This window comes from Gopherus flavomarginatus, chromosome 13 (assembly GCF_025201925.1).
Source record: "Gopherus flavomarginatus isolate rGopFla2 chromosome 13, rGopFla2.mat.asm, whole genome shotgun sequence".
Lineage (NCBI taxonomy): Eukaryota > Metazoa > Chordata > Testudines > Testudinidae > Gopherus > Gopherus flavomarginatus.
Window position 1 is genome coordinate 10,028,715 of NC_066629.1, and position 16,930 is coordinate 10,045,644.

Here is a 16,930-nt window from a genome sequence, read left to right on the forward strand (position 1 = left end):
TTTGAACACCTTAAAATTCAGGAGTGCTCAAGCTCAATTTGGGCAGCTGTTACTTCATTTCTCCCAAATCAAATATACTGACCCACCGTAATTTCCTGTAGAAAAAGTAGGATAAAATTGAGCAAGAAATGCTTCCCAGTGGTTTTTAGGACTGGAATTGCTATTTTCAACAGCCATTGCCTTTTTTTTCCTTTTAGTTGTTTAAAAGGAAGACAGTGATATTCCATTGGCAAATTCCCCATAGAAGCAAAGAGTGGAACAAAAGAATAATAAAGGCACCTCAACTTTTCCTCTTTTATGGAGGACAGTCTTATAATATGCATCCAGATATCCTCCAATCACAAAAGCTGAAAATTGTTCCACTTTACTGCAGTTCTGTAGCCATATGGGAACCAGTCCTGTCTGTGTTCTGTGCACATCCAAAATTCCTGCTGAATGACCCACCCTGGAAGAAAATTACCAGTGACCCAGGGCTGGGGTGGAACGAGGGTGCAGGTGCAGGGGGAGAGCCCAGGGCTGGGACTGCAGGGGGTGTGTGTGGGGGAGAGCCCAGGGCTGGGGTGGCAGGTGATGTGGGTTGTGGGGGAGAGCCCAGGGCTGGGGCAGCAGGGGGGGGGAGCCCAGGGCTGGGGTGGGGTGGGGGCAGACAAAATTTTCTTTTGCTTTGGGCGGCAATAAACCTAAATCCGGCCCTGAGTTGGCAAGCCAGATCAATAACCTCGGGATAAGGATTGGATCTAAGGGCTGGAGTGCAAAGTGGGGCTGGGGGGGGCGGGGCGGTGGTGACTCTGGATGTGAGTCAGGCCATCCTGTGGATCACCCCAGCATTGCTCGCATCTCCTCCTCTGTGGGGATAGTGGGAGGGGCAGCGTTCCTCCTTGGCCAGTGCCTAGCAGCTGACTTAGAACTGGTGCAAACCAGGGAAATCTGACTGTTTAATTAAAACAATTCATTGTGGTGGGTGTTGACACAATGTTATTTCTGCCCAGTGCTCTCAGGGAAGCACAGAACAGAAAGTGATTCATTGAAGCACAGGGCAGGAGTAACTATGACTCTCTTAAGACATTCCATGCATCTCTGGACCCTCTCAGATGTTGAGCGTGGATAATTATGAATACCTGAAGGTTGTGGTGGATTGGGTAATCAGTGAGGTGGAGAAGGCTGTGAACCCTGCCAATAGGGGCTATCTCTGCCAAGATCCAAGCTCTCTTTCACACTCCCATTAGGGTGAAGTGCTATACTGGCTGGGACCCCTCAGTGAGGATAGCCTCTGGATGGTAAGTCCTACTGCCACCTCCTTGTGGTGAGAGTTGGTAACTGGCTCAGACAGCCAGGTGGATTGCAGATGGCAAATCCCCACCCCTATTGGGGTGGTGGATTGGGGTGGGTAGCCCCAAGAAAATCTGCTCCCCTGGTAAGGGTAGTTTCCCCTTGGTAAAGGTAGACTCCTCCAGGATATTCCAGTGGTGAGGCACAAGATGTCCAGTGTGCCTCATAGAGAATCAAGGCCTTAAATGAGGCACATCCTATATCAGGTACCTGGCAAGATAATACCAAGGACAATGCTACTAAGTGCCAAACTGTGGCATGGAAAAAAGGAAAGACACAGAGGAGCCACCCAATTCTCGCTATAGAAGTCATAAACACAGCATTCAAGGAGACTTTAAGACCTTGGCCTCTCTACAAACACTGTTTATGAAGAGGAAGTTAGTGCTGAAGGCTCCAAAGCAGGGACAAACGGAATTAAAGATAACCTCAATGATTATATCAACCACAACACTTCCAACGTTGACGTGACAGAAGGAATAGATGTAAAAGGAGTACAGGGAAAGATTCTAATACAGCTGCCTAATGATAATCCAGCATGTCCTTTCTGTGGAGATCATGTTGGCAAACCAAGTGCTCTGAGCATCCACCTTAAGTGTAATCATGGTGGGAAAGATGCTCCTTGTGTAACAAAACTGACCCAAAGGTACACAGCATCATGTCACATTGCTAAATGTAAAGGGAGAACAGCAGAAGAGCAGTGAGTGACTAGGCTTGTGAAGTATGTGCCAAGCAATTTGACACCAAAATTGGTGTCTTTCAACATAAGAGAATAACTCATCCAGCAATACGAAATGAAGAATGTATCCAAACCAGTCAACCTAAACAGAACTCACAGTGCGGAAAACACAAGAGTTGTTGGACAGCTGATGAAGAGCAACTCCTCATTGACTTTAACAACATATTTTGGGGCAAAAGATGCATAAATATTCTGATTGCGGAGCACATTAAAACCAAAATTGCTAAACAAATAAGTGAAAAATGGTGATTACTGGGTCTCCATAAAAAAGCCAAACTGAAGACGACTGACCCAAGACCTGGAGCAAAAATCTGCTATATGGAAACAAGGGCTGACAAGCCCAGTATCATCACTGGGCTCAAGGACACCTACATGTGTGAAATAAATGAAAGCCAGAAGTTTGATATGGAAATTATAAATGCATGGGTGGCTGAAAACTCGAATTTCACATCCCTTGTTGAATACACTCCCATTGATACCTCTTCCTTCCTAACAAAAGCACCTCAGCTGAAGAATAGATTGAACAAAATGGTCACAAACAAAAAGGGTGGAAAGAGAAAGGATTGGATGAAAAAAAGAGCAGCACAAAAACGAACCTATAAGAGGTACCAATATCTATTTGAAAATGACAGATGCAAGCTCATCTCTATCATCCTTCAGTGTCAAATCCCACTTGCAGAAGTCCTCCAGATATACAAGGACAAATGGGAGACCCAAACATCCTTTGAAGGACTAGGCCAGTTCAGATCTCATGCTACTGCCAGCAACTCTACTTTCACTATCTTAATTTTGGCTAAAGAGATAATTAAGAACATAAAAGAGATGAACCGGAACTCAGCTCCAGGACCTGACAAGGTCAGTTTAACAGACTTACTCTGAGTAGACCCTGAAGGCCACACACTGGCTGGACTATTCAACACATGGCTGATTACAGGTTTAATACCTGATTGTATAAAAGAATGCCTTTCCCTACTGATTCCCAAAACAATGGACCCTGAGGCTCTGAAAGATCTGGGAAATTGGAGGCCTCTTACCATCGGGTCTATTGTGCTATAGCTTTTCGCAAGAATACTTACAAACCAATTGCCAAAACATGCCCATTAAATGCATGCCAAAGAGGATTTATCGCTGCACCAGGCTGCTCAGAGAAACTCAAAATTCTCCATACCATAACAAAGCAAGACAAAGAACAAAAAGCCACTAGGAGTTGTGTTCGTAGACATAGCCAAAGCATTTGACTCAGTATCCCATGACCACATCATGTGGGTACTACGGGAAAGGGGCCTGGATCAGCACATTGTCGACATAATTCATGACTCCTATAAATATCAGAGTAGTCGCCGCGTTAGTCTGGATCTGTAAAAGCAGCAAAGAATCCTGTGGCACTTTATAGACTAACGGACGTTTTGGAGCATGAGCTTTCGTGGGTGAATGCATGACATGCATCTGACGAAGTGGGTATTCACCCACGAAAGCTCAGACTCCTATAAGAACATCCATACTTGCATGGAAGTAGGGAAGGAACTCATCCCAGCCATTGAAATAAATGTTGGCATAAAACAAGGAGACCCTATGTCACCACTGCTATTCAATTTAGCGCTTGAGCCTCTAATCTGAGCATTAGAGAATGCTGGTCTGGGATTGTCATATGGGACACAAAAGATTACAACACTTGCCTTTGCAGATGATCTAGTCATGCTAAGTGACACTTGGGAGGGTATGAATGCGAACAGTGAAATACTAGAAGCTTTCTGCAGGCTGTCTGGTCTCAAAGTGAAAGCTAAGAATGTGTCAGATTAAAACAGAGTTCTCAGTCTCAGGTTGGGTGCAGCAAGTCAGATACTTTATTTTCTCTAGCAATTCTCTATGGCAGGCTTGCACAACTCATAAAGCGGCGAGGGCCATATTACTCCAAAGAAAACAGCTGAGGGTCAAACCACCCCCAGCCCCGCTGACCTTCCCCCCAGCACCACCAAAACATGCCCCCCATCATCGCCCAGCCCCCCGAAACACAATTCCTCCAGCACTGCCCAGCCCCCCCCAAACAACCCCCCCAAGCCCCGCCCGAACAAACCCTCCTTCCCCAGCATTGCCCCTCCGAAACAGTGGTATTGAACCTTGGCAATATGTTATAGTGGGCCCCTAAGGTAGTATAATTAAGGTAAAAGAAAAATGTCTTTGTGCTAGAAGTAGAATAAGATCTTCCCCCCCCTTTGTAATCAGTTGCCCTGTTGAATGAATGAGGTGTGACTGAGGAAGGCGTAGAAGGCAGGCACCTCCAGACAGCTGCAACCCTTGGAGAGGGAATGGGAGCCAGACCAGATCAGTAGAATAGGTCAGTCACTAACTCGTAGCTCTTCTCCTCAGCCCCCCACCCACCACTTGCCTTCTCAGCCCCATCTCCCTGGCTCGCATACTCTCCCCCCCGCCACTGCCCACCTGCTCGCCTCCTGCCCCCCTGGCCAGTGATGAGCTGCCAAAAATCTTTACAACCAGTTCCCTCCTCACCCCACAAGGGGGTCATGGCCTGCCCCTAGCCCCCGGGACTCCTGCCCCATTCAACCCCCTGCTTTCCTTGATGCTCCCCCTGGCCCCAGCCCCATCTACTCCCCTTCTCTGTCCTCTGACTGCCCCCCTCCACCCCATCCAACCCCCTCCTCTCATTCCTTATGGCCCCCCAGGACCCCTGCCCCATCCAACCACCCCTTTTCCCTGGCCCCTGACTGCTCCTGGAATCCCTGCCCCTGACTGCCCCTCGCCATCCCATCCAACCTCCCCCTCCTTCCTGACGGCTCCACTGGGACCTTTGCCCCCATTCAACCCCCGTTTCCTGCCCTCTGACTGCCCCAACCCCTATCCACTCCCGCTACACCCTCAAACTCCCCTGCACCTATCCAATCCCCCTGCTCTCTACCCCCTTACCACGCTGCCAGGAGGTGGCTGGCGGTGCTACAGCCATGCTGCTTGGCTGGAGGTGGGCCACACCACTGCCATGCAGCACCTGGAGCACCGGGTCAGGCTGAGCTCACAGCGCCCCCGCTTCCCGCGAATCAGCTGTTCACGTGGGAAGCCTGGGAGGGCTGAGAAGCAAGCGGCAACTTTGCACTTAGGCCCAGGGAGGCAGAGGTGGAGCAGAGGTGAGCTGGGGTGGGGAGTGGTTCCCCTGCGTGCCCCCTGGGTTACCTGCTGTGGCGCTGGTGGCCCTCCTTGCGTCCCCCTGCCCCAGCTCACCTCCACTCCCTCTCTGCTTCCCTGGGCCTAGGCGTGAAGCTGCCAGACCTCTTCCCGTGTGAACAGCTAATTAGTGGGAAGTGGGGTGGAGGGGGGAAGCGAGATGGAGCATTCAGGGGAGGAGATGGAGCAGAGGTGAGGGGCCAGCCACCGGCTCACCTGCCCCCCCCCACCAATGCCCACCTACTCGCTTCCTCAGGCCCCCTCCCCCACCGCCAACTCACCTGCCTGCCTGCCACTGCCCACCTGCTCACCTCCTCAGCCCCTCTCCCTTACCCACTGCTTGCCTACTCACCCCCCCGCCCCGCAGGCCACACAGTGAGCCCACATGGACCACATGCGGCCTGCAGGCCATATGTTGTGCAGGCCTGTTCTACGGATTCTTCCTGAGCCCAACTCATGACTCATTTACTGTCAATAACTGTGAAACCTGGACAATCAACAAGGATGGGTTGAATATGATCATACCAGGCAAATCTGAGAAATACCTGGGACATAAGGTTGACCCATGGATCGGGTTTTCCAAACTGGCATTATCAGAAAAGCTTGACACTTGACTTGAAAGAATCAACAAAGCCCCATTAAAACCTTCACAAAAATTGATTATGCTAAACCCATTTACAGTACCAAGGATCATTTATCTCACTGACCACACCAATTGTAAAAAAGAAACCTTACTATCTTCCCTGGATGACAACATCAGGAATGCCATGAAGCAGTGGCTCCATCTATCAACAGACACCTGTAATAGCTTCATTTTTGCCAGATCCAAAGATGGTGGACTGGGAGTGAGCCTCATCCCTTCTATTCAGGCAAAGTGGTTATACAGAATTGCACATTCGGAAGATGAAACAATTTGATGCATTGCATTGGCAAACAAGATAGAGGAAGAATTTCAAAATCTTCTGGATGGCTGTCGGTGAGGCAAGAGGAAGAGATAAGTATGATATGTGGCAAATTGCCAGCACTACTATGATGGGTCTCATGCTTTCTCTTCTTGGGAGGAGGGGTTCAGGGTGCCGTGTCTTGCCCCTTGCGCTTCTGGCTCCAAGCGCAACCTGTTCCAGGGACAGTGTCAGGTGTGGGGATGTTGAATGGGGTGGTACACTTGTCAAACTGTAACACAGGTGTCCTAAGGCGAGCTCAGGGAGGACAGAAGCCTCCCATGGAGTGTCCTAGAGGAGCGGAGTGGAGAGGGAGGGCCCTGAGCCCACCCTCTACTCTGGGGCCCAGCCCAGGGGCCCTAGGGATAGCAGTAAACCACTTGAAATAGCGGTTCCTTCCCCTGGGCTACTTCCCTCACCTGCCCTTCAGCTTGTGGGGGCGTCCTGCCCTCCCTCTGCACAAGCCAGGTATCCCTTTACCTAGGGTTTTGGTCTCCTAAGCCCACCGCAGCACTTCTCCAAAATTTCCTCTGCTTCCCTCCAAACTGTTTTCTGCTCCAACATCAATCCACTCTGCTCCAACACCTCCCCTTGTCTGATTGAAGCAGGGAGGTTGTATCAGGTGACTGGGTTCAGGTGCTCTAATTGGCTTCAGGTGCTTTAATTAATCTATAGCAAACTTTCTTCCCTCTACAGGAAATAAGGCTCCCTTCTAACCCTCTCCTGCTGCCCTCTGACTATGCTGTATCACAGATAACAGACCTGGTTTCTGTCAATTACAGACTACTACATTGTGTCTTGGAACTTCTCAACGAGTGGGACAAACCGGCTCCTAAAAAAAATACCCAATCCCATTTAACTGGAGATATGCAGAATTATCCCAGTGGGAAAATCTACCATGTCAAGGCAGTGGAGTTGAACACTTTTATAACGATTCTATCAGCAATGATTGGTTGAAATTTCATCATGAGTTCTCAGAACATCAATTTTTGACAGCCCTCAAACTCAGATCGTTTGTGTATCCCACCAGAGAATACCTGGGACATGACAAGAATAATAAAACTATAAATTGCAGGCACTATCCTGCCTTTTATGAATCGTTATCTCACATTCTAGGACAATGTCCAGCAGTCATAGAATCATAGGATATCAGGGTTGGAAGGGACCTCAGGAGGTCATCTAGTCCAACCCTCTGTTCAAAGCAGGACCAATCCCCAGACAGATTTTTGCCCCAAATCCCTACATGCCCACATATGAAGACATAATAAACTGTGTGATATATTGAAGTGGGAAGCCCATGAATTGAAATGGGTAATTTATGAAGAACCCCACATATACACTGCTGAGAATGAACTAAGGAAACCAGACCTCATATTTGTTTACGATGGAACAGCCCTGGTGGTAGATGTCACGGTTCGGTTTGAATATAAGGAAAAAGTCTTTGATGATGCTGCAGCAGAGAAAGTGAGGCATTATAAAACTTTGACAAATCAGATTAAAGAACTGACTGGGTCCAATGAAGTGGAATACTATGGCTTCCCTCTATGAGCAAGAGGGAAATGGCTGTAGGTCGATGAGAAAGTTCTTTCAGCCTTGGGCATACCAGAATACCGACAAGGAAGAACTGACAGGCTTTTTAGTGGAAGGGATCTATTATATTCCTTAGATGTTACTAATACCTTTGTTAGCAGTGGAACTAATAAATAAAACCACTGTTCCATGAGCTTCTATTTCTCTTGACCTCTCTCTTATCCAAATTATATATGCCTCCCTTCCATGGGAATCTTGTAATGATTATAATAATTCATGAGCACTTACACTGGACATGGCAAACTTGGGGTGTACATAGGCTCCAAATAACTTGAAAAAGAAATCTGTGAGGGTTTTTTAAATAGCCAAATGCCTCATCATGTAGCGAAACCACAGCCAAGGGAACGGGCTTGGCAGAATCAGCAAGGAAAGATGACCCTGTTGAGCTTGACTCCAGTCTGGCGCTGTGAAGAGACATGAGAGATGTAGAGTAAGTGGGTGGCCTTGGGCCGCTGGTGAAATACCACTACTCATAGTTTTTTCACTTACCTGGTGGGGTGGGGGAGCGAGCCCCAAGAAGCTCTCACTTCTGGGTCCAAGTGCAACCCACTCCAGGGACAGTGTCAGGTGGGGGGAGGTTGACTAGGATGGTACACCTATCAAACTGTAACACAGGTGTCCTAAGATGAGCTCAGGGAGGACAGAAGCCTCCCATGGAGCAGAAGGGCAAAAGCTTACTTGATCTTGATTTTCAGTATGAATACAAACCATGAAAAGTGGGGACTCATCATCCTTCTGACTTTTGGGGTTTTAAGCAGGAGGTGTCAGAAAAGTTACCACAGGGATAACTGCCTTGAGGCTGCCAAGCATTCATAGTGATGTCACTTTTTGATCCTTTGATGTTGGTGTGACATTGTGCAGTCTATATGATTTTATAGAAATATGGTAATGAGTGAATATAATGTAACTGGAATATGCTTCATGCAAAAGGTCTTGTAAGGTATCATTACAAAGCTTATAATCTACTGAGTGTGATCATCCCATTTATATAAATGTACCACTCTTGTATCTGGGGCTAGAAATATGAAATATAACTCTGAAGGCCTATTGTAATTATGCAATGTGTGAGCCATTAATGGTGGTTTGGAATCATAATGGCTCCCATCAACCAGGACAATTGACTGGGGCTCTGTTTGCAAGCAAGCCTTCCTGTGAGTAATGAAGGTTGGGGGTCTTACAGTGACATGTGATCATAGAATTGGAAGGGACCTCAGGAGGCATCTAATCCAGCTCTTTGCTCAAAGCAGGATCAATCCCAGGATTTTTACCCTAGTTCCCCTAAATGGCCCTTTTGAGGATTGAACTCATAATCCTGGGTTTTGCAGGCCAATGCTCAAACCACTGAGCTATCCTTTCCCCCCATGTCACATGAACTGGAATCCCTCTTTAACCTCATGCTTTTCCGGGGGGGTGGGGGGAGGGGGAGGTGGAAACTCAGAGAGAGACAAAGGATTCCCACCTTATGCAAAAGATATATAAAGAGGTGGAACAGAACAAAGAGGGAGAGAAGCCATCATGAAGAATCCCCTAGCTATCACCTAAGCTGGAAAAAGAGCTGTACCAGGGGAAAGAATTGTGCCCAGGCCTGGAAGGAATCCAGTCTGAGAAAAAAACTTATTGAAGCATCTCTGAGGGTGAGATTATCTGTATTCAATTTGATTAGACATAGATTTGCACATTTTATTTTGCTTGGTGACTGACTTTGTTCTGTCTGTTACTACTTGGAACCACTTAAATCCTACTTTCTGTATTTAATAAAATCACTTTTTACTGATTAATTAACTCAGAGTATGTATTAATACCTGGGGGAGCAAAAAACTGTGCATATCTCTCTGTCAGTGTTATAGAAGGCGAACAATTTACGAGTTTACCCTGCATAAGCTTTATACAGGGTAAAATGGATTTATTTGGGTTTAGATCCCCATTGGGAGTTGAGCATCTGGATGTTAAAGACAAGCACTCTTCTGTGAGCTGTTTTCAGGTAAACCTGCAGCTTTGGGGCAAGTAATTCAGATCCTGAATCTTTGTTGGGGCAGACAGGAGTGTCTGGCTCAGCAAGACAGGGTGCTGGAGTCCTGAGCTGGCAGGGAAAACAGAAGCAGAGGTAGTCTTGGCACGTCAGTTGACAGCTCCCAGGGGGGTTTCTGTGATCTAACCCATCACAGTTGACTCTTCCTATCATTGTGAAGCAGAATTCACCAAGTGTTGGATTGTTCACCCATTAATAGGGAATGTGTGCTGGGTTTAGACCGTCATGAGACAGGTTAGTTTTACCCTACTGATGATGTGTTGTTGCAATGGTAATTCTGCTCAGTATGAGAGGAACCGCAGGTTCAGGCATTTGGGATATGTGCTTTGCTGAAGAGCCAATGAGGTGAAATCACCATCTGTGGGATGATGACTGAATGCCTCTAAGTCAGAATTCCCCCTAAACATAATATGGCAGTGCCACGGAGCCTTGGTTGGCCCTGGATAGCTGGGGCCCCCCTCCGGGGAGTAGGTTTTAGTGAGAAGAGCCATTTGTGTTGGGACTGTAGCACGGCCAGGAGACACCTCTCACCCATTGCACACAGCATGTTCGTGGGGAACCCAATGCTAAATCATTCACAGACTATCTGATTCTGGGACAGGGTTTCATGTGTAGCAGAGCAGTTACCTCGCTGTGATCTATTGAAAGTCAGCTTTTGACACAAGACTTTGTCTCTTCTCCCAACATACCACTCAAAGGGGGGGCCCTCCAGCATGGAGGGAAGGCCACCCTCACTGTGGGGGGCAGGGTGCTTCCCTCCTCGGGCTCCCCGGGAGAAGGTAGGCAGGGTGCCACCTTCTTTCCTCTCCCCTCTTCGGGGCCCTGGGTTAGTAAAATAGAATATCAGGGTTGGAAGAGACCTCAGGAGGTCACCTAGTCCAACCTCCTGCTCAAAGCAGGACCAATCCCCAACTAAATTATCCCAGCCAGGGCTTTGTCAAGCCTGACCTTAAAAACCTCTAAGGATGGAGATTCCACCACCTCCCTAGGTAACTCATTCCAGTGCTTCACCACCCTCCTAGTGAAAAAGTTTTTCCTCATATCCAATTTAAACCTCCTCCACTGCAACTTGAGACCATTACTCCTTGTTCTGTCATCTGGTACCACTGAGAACGGTCTAGATCCATCCTCTTTGGAACCGCCTTTCAGGTAGTTGAAAGCAGCTATCAAATCTCCCCTCATTCTTCTCTTCTGCAGACTAAATAATCCCAGTTCCCTCAGTCTCTCCTCATATGTCATTTGCTCCAGCCTCCTAATCATTTTTGTTGCTCTCTGTTGGACTCCTTCCAATTTTTCCACAGCCTTCGTGTAGTGTGGGGCCCAAAACTGGACACAGTACTCCAGATGAGGCCTCACCAATGCTGAATAGAGGGGAATGATCACATCCCTCGATCTGCTGGAAATGCTCCTATTTATACAGCCCAAAATGTCATTAGCCTTCTTGGCAACAAGGGCACACTGTTGACTCATATCCAGCTTCTCATCCACTGTAACCCCTAGGTCCTTTTCTGCAGAACTGCTACCTAGCCACTCAGTCCCTAGTCTGTAGCAGTGCATGGAATTCTTCCGTCCTAAGTGCAGGACTCTGCACTTGTCCTTGCTGAACCACATCAGATTTCTTTTGGACCAATTCTCTAATTTGTCTAGGTCCCTCTGTATCCTATCCCTACCCTCCAGCTGTATCTACCACTCCTCCCTGTTTAGTGACATCTGCAAACTTGCTGAGGGTGCAATCCATGCCATCCTCCAGATCATTAATGAAGATATTGAACAAAACCAGCCCCAGGACCGACCCCTGGGGTACTCTGCTTGATATTGGCTGCCAACTAGACATGGAGCCATTGATCACTACCCTTTGAGCCCAATGATCTAGGCAGCTTTCTATCCACCTTATAGTCCATTTATCCAGCCCATACTTCTTTAACTTGCTGGCAAGAATACTGTGGGAGACCATATCAAAAGCTTTGCTAAACTCAAGGAATAACACATCCACTGCTTTCCTCTTATCCACAGAGCCAGTTATCTCATCATAGAAGGCAATTAGGTTAGTCAGGTATGACTTATCCTTGGTGAATCCATGCTGACTGTTCCTGATCACTTTCTGCTCCTCAAAGTGCTTCAAAATTGATTCCTTGAAGACCTGCACCTTGATTTTTCCAGGGACTGAGGTGAGGTTGACTGGCCCGTAGTTCCCCAGATCCTCCTTCTTCCCTTTTTTAAAGATAGGCACTACATTAGCCTTTTCCCAGTCATCCAGAACCTCCCCCAATTGCCATGAGTTTTCAAAGATAATGGCCAATGGCTCTGCAATCACATCCACCAAGTCCTTTAGCAACCTTCAGATGCAGTGCATCCGGCTCCATGGACTTGTGTTTGTTCAGTTTTTCTAAATAATCCTGAACCACTTCTTTTTCCAGAGGGCTGGTCACCTCCTCCCCATACTGTGCTGTCCAGTGCAGTAATCTGGGAGCTGACCTTATTCTTGAAGATAGCAGCAAAAAAAGCATTGAGTACATTAGCTTTTTTTACATCCTCTGTCACTCGGTTGCCTCCTCCATTCATTAAGGGGCCCGCACTTTCCTTGACCTTCTTCTTGTTGGTAACATACCTGTAGAAACTCTCCTTGTTACTCTTAACATCCCTTGCTCGCTGCAACTCCAAGTCTGATTTGGCCTTCCTGATTTCACTCCTGTATGGCTAAGCAATATTTTTATACTCCTCCCTGGTCTTTTGGTTGACCTGGTGATTGGTAGGGACTTAAGCCCAGACCCCGGAGGGGTCGAGGAATGGCAGGCAGGGTGACCTTCAGTGACGGAGGGTCCTGCCACCTCCTTTCCTCTCCCCTCCTCGCAGCTCCAGGCTGACTTGGTGGCCTGTGTGCCTAGCAACGGGCCACCAGGTCAAGCCCCCCATGTGCATCCTATGGGTTGACCTGGTGGCTCATGTGCCATGCCAACTTGCCACCAGGTCAACCCATAGTATACAATGGGTTGACGTGGTGGCTGGTTTGGTTTCTAGCCATGTCACCCCACTCCAAGGGCAGTGCATTAGTGATCGTGAGGATCACAGAGGGAGCTTAATAGTCAAGACAGAACAGGTCCAGTCGAGGCTTAATAATCCTCCAGGTAGTGCAGGGGGAGGCTTAATAGTCATCCCCCGGGTTATAAGGGGGGAGGCTTAGTAGTCCCCTGGAAAGTCAGCTTGTCAGGGGGCAGGCTTTATCATCAGCCTCTGGAGGGTCCTTGGAGGGATGCTTTCACCACTGAGAGGCAGCCTCCAAGGCTGGGAAGTAAGTACTGAGGCTGGGGAAAGAGAAGCAGGAGCTGGGGGTCCCTGAAACTGATGCTCCCAACGCTGAAAGGCAGCCTCCAAGGCTGGGGACAAAGCACTGAGGCTGGGGAGAGAGGAGGAGCAACTGGGGGAAAAGAGGTCCCTGGATCACATCTTGCCACTGGTCAGAAGCTTGTGTCCCAAACTGAGAAGGGAGCACCCAGGTCGGGTAGAGAGGAGCAGCAGGAGCACCATCTCAAAATTCTCGTGGGGTTGAAGGGCTCCTTCTGGTGGCTTGGTCTGGGGCCACTGCAGAAGAAGCCAGGGAGGGGAAGGGAGTCAAAGCCCAACTCCCCAGCCCTAGGCATCTGTCAGGCTCAGCTAGGTGTGAGGGGCCAGACCCTGATGGTCGGTCTAGGTCGGACCTGAAATCCGGTCGAGAGCCCGGGGAAAATTTTTCTTAGTCTCCACTTGGATACCAGGTCAACCGAAGCCTAGGAAATAGGTTGATCTGATGATCAGTAGTATTGTGGTACTATCACAGATGTCCACAGGAAGGCAGAACCCAGGCAGGCCTGGCCTGGTGTGGGTGGCCATGGCTGATTCTGGGGTGGTGCCTGCTCCCAGTGGCAAGGCGTGTGTGTGGGGGGGGTGAGCGACACAGGACGAGTCCCCCCCAGGGCTGGGGGTGCCTCCTGCACTTTTGGGGGCTGTGGATCCCACATGGAGGAGGTTGCACACCTACTATCCAGATCGGCCAGGCCAGGCCTCACCTGGGTGGCTGCTGGAGGATTTGGGGTGGCTCTGTGAGCCAGCAGCTAGGTGCAGTGTGTCTGAGCAACTCCGGGTGAGTCTTCCCCAGGGCTGGGGGTGCCTCCTGCAACTTTGGGGGTTATGGGAACCCACTGGAGGAAGTTTGGGGGAGCTGGACACCCACTGCCTGGCCTCCTAAGCCAAGCCTCGCAAGTGTGGCCACTTGATGATTTGGAGTGGTTTTGCAGGCTGGCAGATGGGTGCAGGGGGGTCCGAGCGACTGATACTGCTGGATGCTGATCAAATCCAGAAGCTCTGCAGCACTCCAAGTAGTATAGTGTTTGCTGCATGGAGCCCCAATAGTCAACTGGGAGGATATGGTGCGAGCGCTCCATGCTGAGCAAGCAGGAAGGGGAATTAAAAAAATTCCTGGGCCTTTAAATGGGAAGAGGCAGAAGGTATTTAAATGGCTGCAAGGCAGCAAAGTTGAAACTTGTTGACTAGAGGGGTCAGGATAGGCATTGTGAGACGCCTTCCAGAGCCCAATCACAACACTAAAATCAAGCACAGTGTCTATACTAGCACTCTGGTGACAAAACATTTGCGTAAAAACCCTTACAACTCTCATAGAAGTGGTTTTATTACATTGCTGAACTGAGGAGTTCCATTGCCAGAAGTGGCTTTGCAGTGTGTACACCTCTCTAGACAAGGCCTTAGGTGCAGTATGGGAGAATGAAGTTTGTTTTCTGGCCAACAGAGGTCTGAGTTTTATTGCCTTAAAATTTCAGTAAAAAAATTCAGACCCAAGCAGTGTGTAGTTGGGAGATTGGTGGGGGTTTCTTTGGCTTTGTTTTTCTCATTTTAAATGTCCTTGATCATTTTGATGGGGAAAATGTTTGTACAAAGCCAAGGAAAAGTAAGAAAAATTAAAAAGTTGCATAGGAGTGAACGGGTTTCTGAGTGCTAGGGCGGGGTGGAGATTTACATGAGGGTTTAGGGGATAAATGAGAAGCTTTTGCTGCAGCACAGGGAGCTTTTGCAGTTTCATTTTTCCCAAGTGACAAGACCCCCGCATTGCCCTCTTGCTGCTGCTGCTTCAGCTCAGACCCCACTGTCACCCCAGCTGTCATGCCTCCCGCTGACAAACACCCCTGTACATTGGTGTCAAACTCTCTTAATCTGCCCCTTCTCCCAGCTAAACCTCCCCCTGCAGAGCCCCAGAACAACTCCCACCTAGTTGGATCTCCTGGTAACCACATCTGGCCAAGTCGCTGCCCGGGCTGTTTCCCTAGGTCCCTGTGCAGGGGAAGCAGCAAGTTCCTACCACATGAGTATCATGATATGCCCACTTGTCACAGGAGAGACTGGGGCATGATTCCCTGATGGGAAAGCTGAAATTCTGACACTAAGGATATGTATACATTGCAATTAAAATATGTGGCTAGCCCAGGACAGCTGACTTGGGTTGCAGGATTTGTTTGGAATGATGGCTGAACATCGAAAATATTTTTAAAAATGGTATTCTATTATTAATAGTGTGATTAAAAATGCAATTAATCATAATTTTTTTTAATTGCACGATTAAGTGCGATTAATTTTTTTAAATTGCTTCACAGCCCTAGTTTTTATATCAGGATAGTGAACTCAAGCTAGCTAACTCCATGGGAAATCCTAGTGGAGTCAAGGTCCAGGTAAATTTAACCTCCATGTACCTAGTTGATGAAAAAGAGTGTGGGATCCATCCCAAGGAAAGTGAGCTGCAAAAGGGAAAAGCAGACAACTCAGGTGGAGAAGTTGAGAAACCACAGTGACACAAATGCTTCTTTAAAGTTCAGTATGTGGGAATTAGAAAATGGAAAACAAAATCTTTTCTTAGCCCTAGACAGTGTTTTTATGGTCTTTAACTCCCTTGCAGATTCTCTGATGACAAATAAGGGCTGAGCTCTGACGGAAGAATTTCCCACACTTGGGGCAGTCGTAGGGTCTCTCTCCTGTGTGGATCCTCTGATGTCTAATAAGGTGTGAGCGCCGAGTAAAAGTTTTCCCACACTGGCAGCATTCATAGGGCCGCTCCCCACTGTGGATTCTCTGATGTTTAATAAGGGTTGAGCACCGCGTGAAGGTTTTCCCACACTCACAACATTCATAGGGTTTCTCCCCTGCGTGGATCCTCTGATGTTGAACAAGGTTTGAGCGCTCAGTGAAGGTTTTTCCGCACTTACAGCATTCATGGGGTCGCTCTCCTTTGTGGATTCTCTGATGTCTAATAAGATGAGAGCTGAGAGTGAAGGTTTTCCCACACTCACAACACTCATAGGGTTTCTCCCCGGTGTGGATCCTCTGATGTTGAATAAGGTTTGAGCGCTCAGTGAAGCTCTTCCCACACTTACAGCATCCATAGGGTTTCTCCCCTGTGTGGATCCTCTGATGATTATTAAGGGTTGAGATCCGAGCAAAGGTTTTCCCACACTCACAGCATTCATAGGGTCGCTCCCCTGTGTGGATTCTCTGATGTCTAATAAGGTGTGAGCACCTACTGAACTTTTTCCCACACTCAACACATGTGTTATTTCTCTCTCCCCTGGGGATTCTCTGCTGGGCCGTGGTTTCCTTGAGACCGTTATGAGTTCCCTGATAATAAACAGATTGACCAACTTCCTGTGTTGGCTGGTTTCCCTGCCACCTCTCTGGAATGTGCTGACCCTCATCGGCTTTTCCCTGATCACAACTTCTGGACACACTCTCTTTGCATCTTTGCAATAATGCACCATTTGATTCAACTTCCTCATCATCTTCCTGCTGAGGATTCTGCTCCATGGTCTCACTCCCCTGTCTAGCACCTGCTGGGACAGAGAAAGAAAAACATCAGAAACAGAAATGAAAAAGGGTAGAAACTAGGAAAAATGGAAACTAGGTCAGATTACAAAGGACGAACATAGGCAAATAACACAGGAATGCAGAGGCAAGATTAGAAAGGCAAAGGCACAAAATGAGCTCAAACTAGCTATGGGAATAAAGGGAAACAAGAAGACTTTTTATCAATACATTAGAAGCAAGAGGAAGACCAAGGACAGGGTAGGCTCACTGCTCAGTGAGGAGGGGGAAACA

General features: G+C 48.1%; 2 protein-coding genes across 4 annotated transcripts in view; both read right to left on the bottom strand.

Annotated features, from left to right (window-relative positions):
- Positions 1-16,930, bottom strand: part of LOC127033608 (zinc finger protein 420-like) — a 512,279-nt gene that overhangs the window by 444,182 nt on the left and 51,167 nt on the right. The gene's annotated exons all lie outside the window — the stretch shown is intronic.
- On the bottom strand, positions 14,445-16,716 carry LOC127033654 (zinc finger protein 436-like). Its single transcript, XM_050921735.1, has one exon. It carries the CDS (start codon positions 16,637-16,639, stop codon positions 15,701-15,703), a length of 939 nt encoding a protein of 312 aa, XP_050777692.1. The 5' UTR covers positions 16,640-16,716; the 3' UTR covers positions 14,445-15,700.

Bases quoted from the DNA above. Each gene is read 5' to 3' on its own strand.
- LOC127033654 (XM_050921735.1), bottom strand. From the start codon at position 16,639: ATGGAGCAGAATCCTCAGCAGGAAGATGATGAGGAAGTTGAATCAAAT.